At 47.9% G+C, this 16,707-nt stretch overlaps 1 protein-coding gene across 1 annotated transcript in view; it reads left to right on the top strand.

The window, feature by feature from the left end:
• Positions 1–14,433, top strand: part of St8sia2 (ST8 alpha-N-acetyl-neuraminide alpha-2,8-sialyltransferase 2) — a 74,810-nt gene extending 60,377 nt beyond the window's left edge. The window contains exon 6 of the mRNA XM_006990951.4: positions 9,997–14,433. Coding sequence (XP_006991013.1) covers positions 9,997–10,282 — 286 coding nt within the window. The 3' untranslated portion in view covers positions 10,283–14,433. The remainder of the gene's footprint in view (positions 1–9,996) is intronic.
• Positions 14,434–16,707: the final 2,274 nt, after the last annotated feature.

The following is a 16,707-nucleotide window of genomic DNA, read 5'->3' as shown; positions in this document are numbered from 1 at the left end:
TCTATAGAAAAGAAAGAGTGTCTGCAGTATTGGGCATTTATTTGTGTACATATATGTGCTTGTGTGGTGGTAGTGATTTGTGTACATGTATGTCCTTGTGTGGTGGTAATGATGGTGGTGGTTGTGTGTGCATGCATTGTGTGTGTGTGTGTGTGTGTGTGTGTGTGCCAGAAACGTCATTCCTCAAGAGCCATCCACATTTTTCCCCCAATACCCAGTCTCTTGCTGGAACGTGCAGGTCACCAATTAAACTAGACTGGTTGACCAGCAAACCCCAGGGATCTCCATGCTAAGCTCTTAACCAACTGAGCTATCTCCCAGCCTTATTTATGTTTAATGGTGTGTGTGTGTGTGTGTGTGTGTGTGTGTGTGTTAAATCACAATGCACCTAGTAAAAAGAAAAATCCAAATTATATGAGAGAAGTTTAGGTGAAAGGGAAGTTAAACTCTTCCTCTCTCCTCCTCCTCCAGGAGGCACAGTGATGCTGACTCTCTATGTCTGTGTCTCTTTTTACACATGGGGAATTTGTGTTCCCTCACACCTTTCTAAGCTCCGAAGATTACTCCATATGGATGCACACCACCTCATGGTCTCTCAAAGCTGCCAGGCCATCCGCGGTACATCTGGCTCATCACCTGTGTAGGCAGAGGCATTGTTCCCAGGCTTTGCTGCAGTGATCAGGGACCCATCCATCACTTAAGACGGTTTCTGTCTGCAAGCACGTATGAATCTGTGGGCTCGCTCTTTAGAAGTGCCTTTGCTAAAAAGGGAGATGGATACATGCCTTGTTGATTTTTATGGATATTGCCAAATTGTCCTCCCTAGAGGCAGGTACCAATTTACTTTCACCTACAATTATTGAAAATGCCTACTTTCCTATAACCTCTCCAAAAATATGTGCTATCAACATTTGTTGTCTTTACTGATCCAGTGAAAACTGGCATCTGATGATTGTTTGAAAGTGGATTCCTTTGATTATGGGCAAGGTTGGATAAAATCTGTTTGTCTCTATGTGGCATCAATCTCAACTATGGAATCTGACCACAAGGTTTAAGCTCCCAACAAATTGTCTGGAATCCTCCTGGCCATTTAGAGTCATGAATGACACTTAAGCCTGAAAAACATACCTCTCTACACCCAAGGCACCCACTCTGTAGCACGGGGAGCCCCTCAAATAACGAGCATTGTGTTTCTTACTCCTTACACCTAGAGACCAGAAGCCTCCCTCATTCCCACGGCTTCAGTAACGTGTGTGTGTGTGTGTGTGTGTGTGTGTGTGTGTGTGTGTGTGTGTGTGTGTATTGTGTTGGTATGTGCATGTGTGTGTAATTTATGTATCCGTGTGTATAAGTATGCATCCTTGGGTGCCTTTCCTGGGGTGCCAACCATCTTGTTTTTTTGAGAGCATTTCAGCACAGAACTCAAGACTCACCCTCACTCCTACCCTCACCCCCACCCCCAGCTTTGGGAGGGTTAAGCTCGGGTCCTTATGTTTGCAAAGCAGGCACTTTACCCACTGAACTCTTTACCAACTCTTGACAACAGCAGCACCAGATTCTAAGATAAAAACCAGAACTTATCTGTCATGCAAAATGGGCAGATTAATCCTGAGATAAATCGGGATGTAGCTGAGACCTCAGTGTTCAGCCAAGGAAAGGACAGCAATGGACTGTGGAACCTTCAGATCGGGCTGAGGGTGCTGATGCAGAAGATGGGGAAGCAGTAGCCTGGCTACTGGTGAGTTTCCTTCCGTGTTCTGCTGCCAGTCTTGTACAGAGCATCATCAAGTGCCCTTTACATCTCTGTGAGACATCCCTCCCCTGCAAGGACATTATGAGCCATGTCCCACCGTGTTACTAGCTTCTTGGAGAAAGTCCTCTTTGTCCCATCTGGGGGACAGCCACTAACCAGTGGCAGCCACTGTTCTCACCATGTAGTGTAGCCAAGACTCCAGGGTGAAGGAACGAAGCACTTTAAAGATTAAAGATTTTGGCAATCCTCATTGATTGCTGTCCATGCTCATAAAACACAGTGCTTAACTGTCACAGTCATTGGGGTGGCCAATTTGAAAAATAATTACTGCCGTCTTTGAGATTACTTTGCCTTCTAATTAAAATCTCAAGACTAGGATATTAAAGGTGCATTGTCAATACAACTCTCTGGATGCACCCAGCTAACCTCATTTGGGAAGGCAAAATTAATTAGTTTGTGTTTTAACACCCAGCTGTTATCCCAAGGAAAGGAATCATTCACGAGTCAGCCACGCACACAGTCTCTAAATTGGCCAGAGCGACTGAAGAGACAGAGAGGAAATCTAGAATGATCTGTTCCTACATAACACAGTCAGCTTCTATTACAAGCTGCTCATTAAATGGAGGCCGTGTCCCTGTCAGACATGGCTCAGGAGTTCTTGTTTACCCTGGAGGCAGAGCCGGGAGCAAGCGGGTCCCTCCACCAAGAGCCATCACACTTCCGATTTAGTCTGGAACCTTGTGGGCTATTAACACCTTTCCCAGTTAGTGATCCTAGGTGGAAAATCTGGCACTAGATCTGAAGAGCTGCGAGTTCTGTCCCTGTCCCCACGGTCCACGGTCCCAAAGCTCTGCACACTGCCAGCTTCCCCTTCTTTCTTCCCCACATCTTCCCCCTTTTCAGTTGGAGTAGAAGGTGTTTGGCACACAGCAGACCTCAGGACCACCATGCCCAGACCTGCCGCAGTGATAAAGCCTGGAGTCTCAGCAGTTTAATAGAGTAGACGTTTGTGTCTCACTCTTATCAAATGTTTTGGGAGTTGTTCGAGGCTCTCTTTCCATCCGATGGTTTGGAGATCCATGATGCATCCTGTTTTAGCCAACCCATCTCCAGATCAGGGGAAGAGAAAGTAGAAGAAGCCCCTCTTGTAGACTGGGCGCCAGAACTGGTGATAGGATCCATCTTAATCGCATGGATGTTGGGAAACATGCTGAAGCTTGGAGAAGTACTACTGTCTCTACCTAGGGCCGCAGGCACAGCATGCAGGGAGCCTGACGGCTGAGCCCTACAAAGGAGTGTAAGCCATGGCCCTGGTTGCTAAGCACCCAAAAGGAGTAGGGGGAAAGCTCATGGTGATAGGTAGTGTGATTAACAGGTTGAGCCAGGGAGGAGCTAGAGGAACAAAGGGAACAGAAAATGTTTCCAGGAAGGTGGGCTGCTGCATGCGCTTAATTTGGGGAAAGAGAAAAAGAGAGTTCAGCAAGGAGGAGGTGGAGAAAGGTATGGGGTGGGGAGACCCCAGCATGTGTGTGTCACCCTCCCCTGCCAGCTCCTTGGCCATCCCATTGATTAAACTCAAACCCCACCCCCCTTCTGGGCCCAGCACTACTGCCTAAAAAGAAATCCACTTCTGAAAGCCTTCCCCTGCAAAGGCCCTACTATCAGATGGTAAACAAAGCACAAATCCCTAGGATGGCATCTGGCAGTGATAGCTTAGGGAGTGAACATCAGGAAATCCACGCACGGGCACCACCAGTGACTCATGTGTCCCTGGATGATGCCCGGGGCCACTCGACGGTCTCTGGCTAACACTAGTTGTAGCTCCAGCCATGTCACCCTAACCCCGACCCCTACGAATTCACCACAGGGTGAAAAGTGCCCTAGAGACCAAGATTTAAAAACACACATTCTTATATCCAAACTCTGTCTAATCACATGCATATGAATCTTGCTTCTGCTCAGGAAAATCTCCCTGGTCCACTACATCGGCCTCTTCTGTTCACTGAAAGAGAAAGATGAGTTCGAGTCAAGAGGCTGATACGCTAATCGCAGACCAATTCTGTCTGACCCACCCAACACGTTCTCAAGTGATAATTTTAAAGAAACAAATTTCTGATAGCGTTGGGAATTAAACCAGAACCTTAATGCATGCTGGGCAAGTGCCCTACCACTGAATACCCTTAATGTTCTAAAAACATTTTAGTTAGTTACCAACTTTTTAAAATTTGGAGAATTTATACCAAAACAAATAATAATAATCCAATGTCTAGTGCTTTAAAAAAAAATCAGAAAATCTTAGTGTCAGCCTTCAGAGCAACAATGAAACTGGTCGTTCCTGGGGATGCCACTGTCACCACTGTCCCCCTCTCTGTGACAACACTGAGGCTGGACACCGGGTTCCTTTGTACACAACCCAACTCTCAGTTTCCTCCATTTTACTCAGCTGAGCTGGCTGAGTTCTCATCTGTCCTTACATGTCCTCTGTCCCCCTCTCCCTTCCAAATGTAACCCACATTTGGGCTCTTTCTCTAGCTCCACCTCCTAGTCAGAGCAGGAGTTAATGGAGAACATTGTAGGAATCTCAGTGTGCAGGCTCCTGGGAGTGGGTCCTAGGCACCTCCTCAAGCTCCTGGTGTCGCAGTGGACAGCTAAATTAAGAAACTGTGCCCTAGGACTGAAGGGCAAGCTCTCCATTATTGAATGTGTGTCCAGTGAGGGAGATGAACATTCCTCAGAATGTATGGGAGGACCTGCCATCACTGGCTGTCTTTTTGGAAGTCATCTTTTAAAAAACAAAAACAAAAACAAAAACAAAAACAAAAAAACAAAAAAAACCCACAACAACATAGAAACCTTTAGTGAAGTATAATTAACGCCTACTAATTCACATATTGTAACTACAGTTTGATGAGTTGTAAACATACAGTTGTGAACCTGAGATGTGAACATCATCAGCACAACCCTGCTTTAAAGACGTTTGTCACCACCGAAAGTCCCTTTATACCCATTTGCAGTCCCAGTGGGAGTCATCTCTTTACAGTCTCCCTGCCTTTGTCCCCCAGGGCCCTCCCAAGCCCACCTCATAGCCATGTCGTGCACAGAGAGTGACATGGTGGCTAAGGAGCTCCAACCTCAGCATCAAGCATCCCTAGGCCATCACCATGCTTCCTTCCTGTTAGTTGGTGAATAGATAGCCCCATGGGCAGACCCACATCCTAGCACCAACCACCTTCCTGGCCACCCATGTACTGTCAGGGCTAGACCACAAAGGACAAAGAACATGGATATGGAATCAGAAGACCTGACAAGGGGAGCCCCAGTTCAACCCCTCACCAAGTAAGATCTTGCCCAATCCTTGAGATCTGTCTAGTGCCTCAGTCTGTGGTATGGCCACTATGTGAAACCCTGCATGAGGGGTAGGGTACTGAGAGAGAGATACTGAAGTCAGGACCAGACCTCAGTTGAGATACAGTGGGAGGGAATGGCTGTGGAATGTGGGTAGGATGGTTGGTGTATTAGTCATGTTCTCTAGAGTAACACAACTTATAGAATGAATTTGGGGAGGGGGGGTATTATTAGAATGACTTACAGGCTGTGGTCCGGCTAATCAAACAATGAATGTCTATGAATGGAAAATCCAAAAATCTAGTAGTTAATGACACTGGATACCTCAGCTGATCTTCAATATATGCCAGAATCCTGAGGAAGTAGGTTCTAATGTCAATGAAGGAATGGATTTGTTAGCAAAGTAAAAACAAACAGGCAAAGAGTGAAAATATCCTTCTTCCATGTCATTATATAGGCTTCCAGAAGATTGCATGGCCCAAATTGGAGGTGGGTCTTCCCACTTAAAAAGATCTGTATTCAAGGTATATCTTCCTACATCAAAGATCCAAATTAAAGGTGTATTGCTGTGGGATGTTCTGTATGTCCTGTGGGAGCCCTTCTTGGGTTCTTTGTGGCGTTACCCAGCAGGTCCGCATAGAGGATGATTAGGACCATGGGCCTGAGTGCAGGTGTCTGAGATGGTCTGCACTTGGCTGTGCTGGGGGATGGTCTGTATGTCAAGTTGTTCTGATTGATCAATAAATAAAACCTGATCGGCTGTGGCTAGGCAGGAAGGATAGGCGGGACTAACAGAGAGGAGAAATAAAAGGACAGGAAGGCAGAAGGACTGACTGCCAGATGCCGCCATGACCAGCAGCATGTGAAGATGCCGGTGGGCCACCAGCCACGTGGCAAGGTATAGATTTATGGAATTGGACTAATTTAAGCTATAAGCACAGTTAGCAAGAAGCCTGCCACGGCCATACAGTTTATAAGTGATATAAGCGTCTGAGTGATTATTTTATAAGTGGATTGTGGGACTGCGGGTGACAAAGATTTGTCCTGACTGTGGGCAAGGCGGAAAACTCTAGCTACAGTGTATCTTCCTACCTCAAAAGTCCAGATTAGAAGTGGATCTTTCTGCTTCAAATTAAGCAAAAGTCCCTCACAGATGTGCCCCATTTGGGGGTTTTAGTTAATTCCAGATGTAGTCAAGTTGACAGCCAAGAACAGTCATCACAGTTGAGGATGGAGAAGGGTCACAAGGTGGACCCTTCAAAGCATGTAATTCTTCTCAAGAGCTCAGAATAGTATTGCAATGTGGGGCAGTTGGAAGGAAACCTCATCACAGAACACAGCCTTTCAGAAACACCCAAGTAACTGCAATAAGTAGTTCTGGTATCCTGTGGATTCTTGGGATAGTGGCATAATTCCCCACTTGGCTTAGGGTCTCCAGCATCGTGGTCCCCCATGGAGTTCTCTCATCTACAGTAAGGCTGGCTGATGTAACTCATCACATCAATTCAGAACTAGACATGTCCAGAGCCACGCAGTGTGTGTCCTATGTGAATTCAACCTGGCTCATCCCTCCTCCTGATCAGGAAGACTAGGTTAGAGTTCCAGGCCCATTTGCATTATGGGGAGCAGAGCAGAGCAGACACAAAAGGCAGACATACTGCTTCTGTGTCCGATCTACCCAGGCATCCCTGTGACCAGAGGAAAGAAGTTTCCAGCCACTGAGGGACCTCAGTTAACCCATCCCAGACCCCAGTGGGGTTGACTACACATAGGTTCCCCCTCACATCCTCAGTATATTTTCTTTTGGACAAGTGGCACTCCAACCCTTGCCCCTACCTAACCCACAGAAAGTAGGCCACAGCCCTGTGGAATCTCAGTCTAAGGGGAGGAAAGACTAAACATACACCCCCCCATCTGAAATCAGCCCTCCCTCCTCCTGAGTGATAATACACTTCTTCAGTAGTCCTGGCTGCTCAGCACAGAGGCCGAGAGCAAGACAGATGACCCACAGAGAACCCAGAGTATAAGGAAAGGCGCGCATGTGCACTGCAGTCCCAAGAGACTTCAGCAGCCTGGGAAAGAAACCATTACACAGGTGACCTCGGGCACAGGCCAGAGACCAGAACAAAAGAGCAACAGAATCTTGATAGGGGGAAGCACTATGAGACAGCGTAGGGCCTTGGAGGGGAGCCGTGGCCATTCGTACTGGAAAGGCTGGTGCAGTGAGGGAAAGCCAAGGCTGGGAGTATAGCCAGGGAGGGTCTTGCAGAGTAACTACCATGGAATTTGGATGGCATGAGGAACAGGGGAGAGGTTTCTGAGAGATGCCCAGGAGGCTGTGAGAGGGAGCTGGAGGACAATGGTCGACCATCACCATAGACATTTCAGCAGTATGGAGAAGAAAGGGCAGGTCTGCACTGTGTCCACAGACTTGCTTCATGCTGGCTTTCAACTGTGTTGTATCTGCAGTTACCAGAGCCACTGCATGGCTCTCTTTATCCCGCCATCTGATTCCCTGTTGGAAAATCAGTTGCTCAGAAGTTTCTAGGCTCATACAGCATAAAATAGGAAGAGCCACAAGGATGAGGCTCTCCAAGTGACAGACTTACCGAACAGCCATGGTTGTCCAAGGGACCACCCAGCTCCTGGTGTGCCCAGGAGAATCATAAGCCTCGTTGTGACCATCTGGGTCTACTGCCTCCTATCTCAAGGTCCACAGTGATATTCAGACCACACCAGACAAATTGTTCTGTTGGAGAAGTAGGTTGTGGGGGTCCTCAAAATACCTTTTATTTAGCAAACCTTGAAAATACTGCCTACTTTACTGTAATTATTCGGGTTTTTAGGCATCTGTGACCTTGTGTGCTCCAGAAGCTAATGCTTCCTCCAAACAAAGAAGCAAGGAAATCCTCCAGGGATGACTCTGGAATCTATTGGGTTTCTTTTCTGAGCTGCAGAAGGAGCCATTGAGCATAAAGAAGTTTGGGGGGGGGGGCTTCTAGGAATCCTTTCCCTCTCCACCCCTCCATATCAGCTAAAATCACTGTGAAGAACACACACACACACACACACACACACACACACACACACACACACACACACACAGTCTTATCCTTCGACAATAAGTAAATGTTTTGTTCTGGTGTCCTTCCACTTACAGCATGAATTTAATTGGCTCATTTGAGGGGCCATCAGAAACTGCAGGGGCCTTCACTTCAATGGGAGAGGGGCAAGCCTGTGGGATGCAGTCCCACGGAAGTTTTTGTTTAAAGACAGGAAATCGTGGTCTGGGTCTGGTTTAGAGACACATTGGGCCAGCTCAGTGGTCAGCAATTCTGCCTTGGCATTGGAACAGAAGTCTGGCTATTAAAGCCATTCAGCCAGGAGCAAGCAGAGCTTTAACTACAAATGAAGAGGTGGGGGCCACTCAGAGTGAGCTCTGGATCCACAGCAGGAAGCAAGGATGACAGCAAGTGTTCTCACATGTAGAGAATTTTCTCGATTCTCTCGGAATGTTGGAACCCGGACAATATATCAGTGGGAAAAATGAGGTCCGTCAGAGAGAAGCGAGTTTCTCAAAGACACAGATAGCCAACAACTGAGTCATCTGAGTTACATATGTCCATCCTCCGGGCATGGTTCCTTTCCCCAGAGTACAGATGGCCCCTTCTGTGCTCTGGTTCTGACTAAGGTACACAGAGACGCACAGTACTCCATTCACCTGGCATGCTTCATCTAATGCCCTGCTCTCTGCCCTTCTCCATGGTTCCTCCCATCACTCTTTGACAGAGTCCCAAAGGCAGAAAACACTGACTCCCTATTCAAGATGGCTAGTAAGATTGAGTGACAGATCTTTGGAAGAAATGTGTAGACAGAATCCAGCCTCATAGCCCAGAGCCCTTGGCTCTGCAGAGTAGTTATACACATGGTCAGGGAAGGTCAGCTGCCTCAGAGGGTGGGGCTTCTAGGAACACTGGTAGGAAAGAAGTCTACCTGTATGATGTGCTTACGTGGAGAAGACTAATAGAAAGGCGATGGGCACTATGCAGACAAGCCTGCTTTAGGAGGGATCAGGGCCAAGCCTGGAGGGGGTCAAGGCCAAGCCTGGAGGGGTCAGGGCCAAGCCTGGAGGGGTCAAGGCCAAGCCTGGAGGGGTCAGGGCCAAGCCTGGAGGGGTCAGGGCCAAGCCTGGAGGGGTCAGGGCCAAGCCTGGACACATCCATGTATGTTGCTGGTGACTCATGCTCTAACTACAGTGTAGTTACATAGTCATAATTGAAGCCGTATGGTTGCAAATCCAAGTGTTTATCACCCAGTCCACTACGGAAAGCTGCTAACCCTGCTTCAGTTGTCAATGGGTCTAAGTGCAAGACAAGGTACTGCCCCTTCCCACATGTGACCTTGGGGTGCCAGATTTTACCTTGGTGCCCCAGACCTCATAGACTCATGTACAGGAAAGCGCCAACTCAAGGTGTAGTCCAGGTGCTTTATCAGTGGTCTCTGTCAGTCTTCTGAGAAGGAAGTCTAGCGTCTGTGACCTGACTGGTCCTTGGGGTGACAGGAGGTGGGCTGCTGGGCAGAATAGAATTGCTCTCTTCTTGGAAAGTAGTCACAAACACATTTCCTCATTGTTTCTGTATGTGTTGGTTTATAATGCATATTGTTAGTGGATGCATGTGTCTGTGCATATGCGTGCATTTGTGAATGAGTGCACGTATGCGTGCATTATGCCTCTGCCCAATCGGGTTACAGGTATACTCCACCCTGCCCTGCTTTTACGTGGATACTGAGGGATCCAAACAAGTTCTCATGCTTGCAAGGCAGGTGTTTCAATTGAGCCGACTTCCCAGACCTTATTGTTTCTTTTTTAACTTCTTTTTTTTTTCTTCCTTATCCAGATATTGGCTGACCAACAAAGTCCACATAAAAAGACCAACTACTGGCCTCTTGATGTATACCCTGGCCACACGCTTCTGCAATCAGATCTACCTCTATGGCTTCTGGCCTTTTCCACTGGATCAGAATCAGAACCCTGTCAAGTACCACTATTATGACAGCCTCAAGTATGGCTATACCTCCCAGGCCAGCCCCCACACCATGCCCTTGGAATTCAAGGCCCTCAAGAGCCTGCATGAGCAGGGGGCATTGAAACTGACTGTTGGCCAGTGTGATGGGGCTACGTAAGGATGGCAGCCCATGGGACTCATTGGCTCGCTTTCCTGCCAGCTACACCACAGGCAGATGGGAGTCGGGGTGGCACAAACAATAGAACAAGCAGGCTAGTGGTTTTCTTTGTTAAAGTGTAAAACAGTGACCAGAATATATATATCTATACCTGCATATATATATTGACCTGAGTATTTATAACTGTGTGGTGTTCATCTAGCATTAGGCAGATAAGCCACAGGAAGAAGGTGTGGAGAACCCACCTGGACCAGATGGAGACTCAGTCCATCTTTGGGGGCAGAAGGACTTGACATGCAAAGAAGCCAGTCCCATGACTTTGGATGACAACCCGGCCTCCCGGGTTGGACGGATCTCTGGGCTCATAGATGAATGGAGAGCCACCTGTTGTCAGCTTCCCCGAACCTCTGAGTGATGTGGATTCTGGGTAGCCCAGACTCAGAAAGGACAGTTTGAACCAGTCTAAAGAGGTACAGTTCATGGAGGAGAGACTTGGAGAGTTCCGCTGGGCAACGAGGCACAAGGAGACCAAACATCAGAGGTCACGACAGAGCTGAGGACCTTGTTCATGAACTTGAGAGTGCAACTTGACGTTCACATGGGTAGCACCTGCGTCCCAGCCAGGCCTTCACAGCTCTGGAGAGAGGCTGGAGGAAACTCAATGGACAGCCCCATAGTCTGACTGGACAAGTGCTGTCCAGAGCTTAGTAGTATGGAGCAGCAGATGGTCCTAAGGAGGTACAGTGCTGTAAATCATGGTTTTAGAAACTTGAGACCATCTAGGGGTTTTGCTCCGCCTCAGAAAAGGACAAAAGAGTGTCCAAAAATATGGTCATTTTGTTGGGTGTGCTTTGCTGCAACGGAGGCCTACCGAGGAGGAAGTGATCCTGGGGCATCAGCTTCCAGGTTAGCCTTCATCTCATCCTCTAAGAATGTCACATGAGGGAACTCTACTGTCCTGTCTACCACCAGAAAGACACAGCGAATGCTTGAAAGGGCACAGTCACCATAGGGATCATCCTGTTCACAACATATACCATTGCCTTTCTAGGCACCTCACAGAGCCCCAGACCCGGACTCCTGGAAGACTTTGGAGCACCGGGTTCTGGGTCGCTATAGTGACGCTCTGTTTGCTTTGTGCACCCTGCACTCTGAGGGTCCCCTGTAGCCAGACTGCTCTGTCGGCGTCACCTTCTTGTCACTTCCCCATCTTGACAGTCATCCCTGGCCACACCAAGCTCCATACCATGGAGATTTTCAGCTCCTCTGGGAAAGGTTCCAATGTCCACTCTACACGCCTGCTGACCCCCACCCCACCCCAACACAAGCAATGACTGCAGAGTTTTTGCAAAATCTTTTCTCCCCTCGATGAAGATTCACACTTGAGACTTGTTTTTCTTGTAAAAGCCCAAAGCTAAACACAGTTCCGAACACTGGACATAATCTCCAAGGGAAATCTGGGCTCAATGCCAATAACGTAGGGGTTGGGCTTACAGGTCACACACAGCAAAGCCTTATCCAGCTTGATTTGTTAGATGCAGTCCCTCGCCTGATAAATAATGGTTTTTTTAAACATATTTGAAAGATAAGGAAAAGAAACTATTATCTTGAAGGTGAATAGAGTTAAGAAAAGTAATCAAGATCTGCTCCCAAGCATATGAGGCCTGACGTAATTAATCAACAGCCATTCAGAACAACATTTGCTCTCAACTAACAGCTGATGGGAAATGAGCAGAGACAATGGAGGGACTCCCTAGAACCATAACCCCGTGTACGGTCCTTCCGGCCCCAAGTCAGGATGAGGATCGTACATCTCCATGTTTCTCTCTTTATTCTTGTTACAGTATAAAGCGTGTGGTTTGGGATTTGCATCATAAAATGAATATTTAAAAAAGCAACAGCACTAACAGCCTCCCTGGGAACTGAGTGGTTCAGCCTCCTCGTGAGCAGTGGAAATAATTAGTATCATATTTTACATGTCTCCAGAGCCTTTCATCTTAAGGATCTCAAAGGCTCTAGAAGACATTTAATTTCTGAAGTTTGCAGTGCCCTGGAGGAATAGGTAAAGCCACCAGCAGGGCCTTGCATTAGTAAAGCCCTTGGATGTCAGCATAGTCCATGTGGAATCATGAAGAAGGCCCAGAAATCAGGTTCTGGAGGTGACCCTGAACTCCACCCAGCATCCTCTCTCTCTCTGCAGAGGAGTTAGAGGGCCAGTTGTCGAACTGGACTTAGGCAGGCTGTAACCGTATTGGAAAAAGTCAGCAACCCCAGGACTACCCATATATGCCCTTCCCCTAACTCAGTAGGCCCGAGGCTATCTAAATGATCTGGGCATATAGCAGCAAGAATCTACAGGCCTTAGCTTTCCCTCTCCCTCTTCTTCTCCAGCCAAACTCACAGTCAGCAGCCAAGTGTCCTTTACTGCCTCCTGAGAATTCCCTGGGGCTGGCTTCCGTTGACCTAGGCTGGCTGACCTTGGCTGGCCCCCCAGAGGCACAGCCTGCACTCTTAACCTGATTGCGGCCACCATAGTCAACCGTAGCATCCCATCAGCCTCAACCGGTCCACACTACTTTTGGCTATCCGTCACCTCCTCAGTCCACCCACCTAAGCCTGCCAGACCTCCATTTACCTTGAGCTCCCAATGACTCCAACCTTAGCCTCTGCCGTCACAAAAAAGAAAAAACTAGGCATTTGCCATGATACCTTTCCTCAGAAACTCTTGGCCTCTGCCTCCCACTTACCCTCCGTTCTCCCATTTCTGAGTAAGTGAGGCTCCTCCTCTGGCCAGGGAATCCTTCCTCTCATACCTTCCATTTCTTCACTGGCCCCCTTGTATTCACCCTGATTCCCATAGCCTCTTCACTGAATTCCTCCACTACCAGACCTTGGCAGGGTCATCTGTCCCTGTAGCCACCAATCCCCTCGACCACACCTTAGCGGCCCCTCCTAGTCCACTCCCGGGACCAGCATCTCAGTGCCCTCCATGTGCTAACTCAAAAGGCCTCTCTCATTGCACAGCTCTATGGTAAACTGTCCTGGGCAAGACACTATGTTCTTAACATTTTACCCCTCCTATCCCAGCCTCCATGAGCATTTATTTATATATTTATTTATGTATTTATGAGTTATTTATTGGCACTCTTGCCTTGAGTTGAAAAGGGAGCCAAGGAAGATCTGCCCATATTCCCCTCTCTTCTCCCTGTACCGCAAAGTAGCCATTCCTTCCAGTAAGATCCTCCCCACAGGCCCCTGCACGGTGCATCAGCAGTTCTGTGCCTTTCTTCAGACCTAGCTACCACCACCCAAAGAACACCTTCCACTCCCCTTAGCCTCTTAGCGCCACTGGATGCTCTGGCCTCAGGATGACAGGCTGCTTGTTAAACATACTCTATCTGCTCTGACGTTTTGAGCTCAACACATCTGAAGCTACGTAGACCATCCGTCTTCCCTGCATGATCCTTCGTTTTCCCATTGGAACACCAGTGAGTCTTTGAACATCATCTGGGACCCTACAGTGACCACTGACGCTTCCATACATTCCCTCATTACTCTTCCCAACTAGTTCCCACCGCACCTCTGCTTGACCCTTGGATTCCTTAGTAGTGGTCTCTCTCCCAGACCTCCCTAAGCATGCACAATGGTCTGTACCTCCAGTTCTTCAAAAACCTTGATAAGATCCCCTGGCCCACAAAAACAAAAATATGCCCATCTTTATCCTAACATTATAGGGCACCCAATCAGGTCCCTTCATACCCTGCACTGGCCAATCCAGAAGAGTGGTCATTAGTGGAAAAGGTGCCATGTTTCCCGGCTCTGTGCCTTTGGCCTTACAATTTTCATCTTCTGGATCACTCTTGAGTTTCTTCCAAGGCCCATGCAGAGACCACATCCTCCATGAAGCCCTCCCTGATCCACCAATGCTGGGATCTCTCCCTCCACGGAACCACCGCAGCACTTTATTTGTACCTTTCTCATGGCACTTACCATATTCTGCCTTGTATTATAGCTACTTGTGCACTTGTCCTGTGTCTGTTCTTAGACTGTAAGCTTGCCAAGGGCAGGCACCATTTTATTCATCTGTATCCATCACAGCACCAGGCGTGGTGCATAGCACACAAGGGTTGCTCAATAAATGTTTGTTGGATTAAATCCTGGATGTCCACAGAGGCCTTTAATAGTGAACAAAACCATTTCGCATCTATCACGTCACAAGAACCTTCCAAAAAGTCATGTGGGTTGGACCTAGGCAAAGTAAATAGGTCATTAAACTGAGGCAAAGGCCTACATGGAATTTTCAGTGGAGTTCTACCCTCACTCTAGGGCTTTTTCTATAAATCCCTATGGTCAGAGCATTCGCTGTAAAACTAAAAATTGACTTTAACTAGATGTGGGCTTGGCTGCCCCAGGTCACTCTTGCATCTTCCCGGGGCAAACCTTAGTATGAACTCCAGCACATATGCCCCTCGACACGGGCAGAGTTTCACTGTTTCTGGGGAGGACAGACACCATTTGGGTTTTCTCAGACCCTGGGGGGTTGAGACATGGGACCTCATTCATCATTCCCACCGCTGTTGTTGCAGGGTGGGAAACCATCCGTCCAGATGGCAGAGGAACCAGTGGCTCCAAGAGGCCGCTGTTTGATGAATGTCTTCATGCCTAATTAAGGCTTTCCTTCCAGAATGGAACAGAGACGTTTATTGATGCCAGTCAGATGGGACTCCAGACATGAATGCTGCCTCGTAAATGCCCTTCACAGCATCTCCAATGACACGAACAGCCCACCCCCACCCGCCATCCCTCACCAGCCCTCTGGATATCATCTTTGCCATCTCCATCCCCATACTCCCACCTCCCTTCTCCTGCTCCTCTTCTCAAATGTCCTGGGGTGTGTGTGGAGAGGGGTCATATAGGTCTGTTTCCTGAATGGGGAAGTGGCCACCCTCTGAGGTAATTGCTAATGGCTCTGTCTCCAATGTAACCATTCCCTGGCTGAGTGTCAGCTCTTATTCTTGGGTACCTGAACCCTAACCCAGGTATTGTGAGGCGGCAGTGAGGAAAGAGGGAGGCAAAGCACTTAATACCATCCCTCATGGAGGCAAAGAACAAATGACTTCTGTTCTGGTGGTGGGCTGCTCACAACAATGGGAGGTTTCCATGGTTACCATCTAGAATCAGTATAGGTTGCCTTTGGGCATTATAAAAATAGTTGAGTTTTCATTCTCAGCAGTCCAGGTGGTGGGGGAATCTTCACACATGGTGCATATACAACCCCTAGGCAGGGTCTGTCTAGTCATTCCAGTTGCCTTTGACCAAAGTCCAGGAGAATCACCCAACCAGGACACTAAAGGGCCTTTGTGGCCTGTCCCATCTTGTCTTCCCCGCCGTTTCCTGAGCCATTACACTTTCCCATGCGAGAAGACTAGCAGGGAAATGGGCCTTCCAAAGGGGCCTCCAAGAACTGTCAAGAAAGGTCCAAATGTTCTATCCAAGAAGACAGCTTCAAATACTAAAGAGGCTTCTACGGAACTGATGCCGGACCAGCTAGGAGCCGTCAATTCTCTGGCAATTGTTGGAAAACGAAGACCCAAGAAGTAGGAAAATTAGCCTTAGTATGCCAGCCACACAGAGGCATGCAGGGTCTCAGACAACAAACTGAGGTGAGTCAAGGCTGGTGCAAGAAAACATCCTCCAGTGTGGCTCCATTTGCTTAGACGCGGTTGTAACAGTGAGTCTGCTGAACAGTTGGTGAAGGGCTCACTGGTCATCAGGATTAGGCCGATGTGAGTTAGAGAAGACATCTAATGACTCCTTTGTGGCATTATTGTGAAAATACAAATCAAGAATGGGCTAGGTAGGGAAATGGGTGAGGAAGAGTAGGAAAGCACAGTGCCGTGGAACAAAGCTCTCATGGTCAAGCAACACCCAATCATGCCCTTGCCCTGGTCATACCTACCAGGCTCTCTTCCATCCTGGGAAGAAAATCTCAAGCCCTGTATCAATCTCAATCTCTCCTACCTCTGCCTTACCATTCTGGACACCCAGCCTTTATTTTCCTGTAACTTTTCTGAATTGTTCTGGTCTCGGGGCTTTTGTGGCTGCTATTCTCTCTGCCTAGAAAGCTGATTCCTCTACACCTTTGGCCTCCTCCCCACCTTTAATTGGATGTCACATGCTGGGGAGTCCTGGTCTTTCTCAGCTAATCCCTTTTAATTACATATCAGATTGTCCCAGTAGGTGGCCTTCAAAAACTACAGAAATTGTAACTATATCCCTGTGAGACACATGCCAATACCTCCAGTGGGTGCCTGAAATCACAGAGAGTATCAACCCCCAAGTGCACTGGTTTTTCTATACATGTCAACCTATGATAAACATTAATTTATAAATTACACATAATAAGAAGTAGACAACAACTAAAC

Source organism: Peromyscus maniculatus, chromosome 1 (assembly GCF_049852395.1).
Source record: "Peromyscus maniculatus bairdii isolate BWxNUB_F1_BW_parent chromosome 1, HU_Pman_BW_mat_3.1, whole genome shotgun sequence".
Lineage (NCBI taxonomy): Eukaryota > Metazoa > Chordata > Mammalia > Rodentia > Cricetidae > Peromyscus > Peromyscus maniculatus.
The sequence above is the reverse complement of the archived record's forward strand: the minus strand, read 5'-3'. Positions and strand labels throughout refer to the sequence as shown.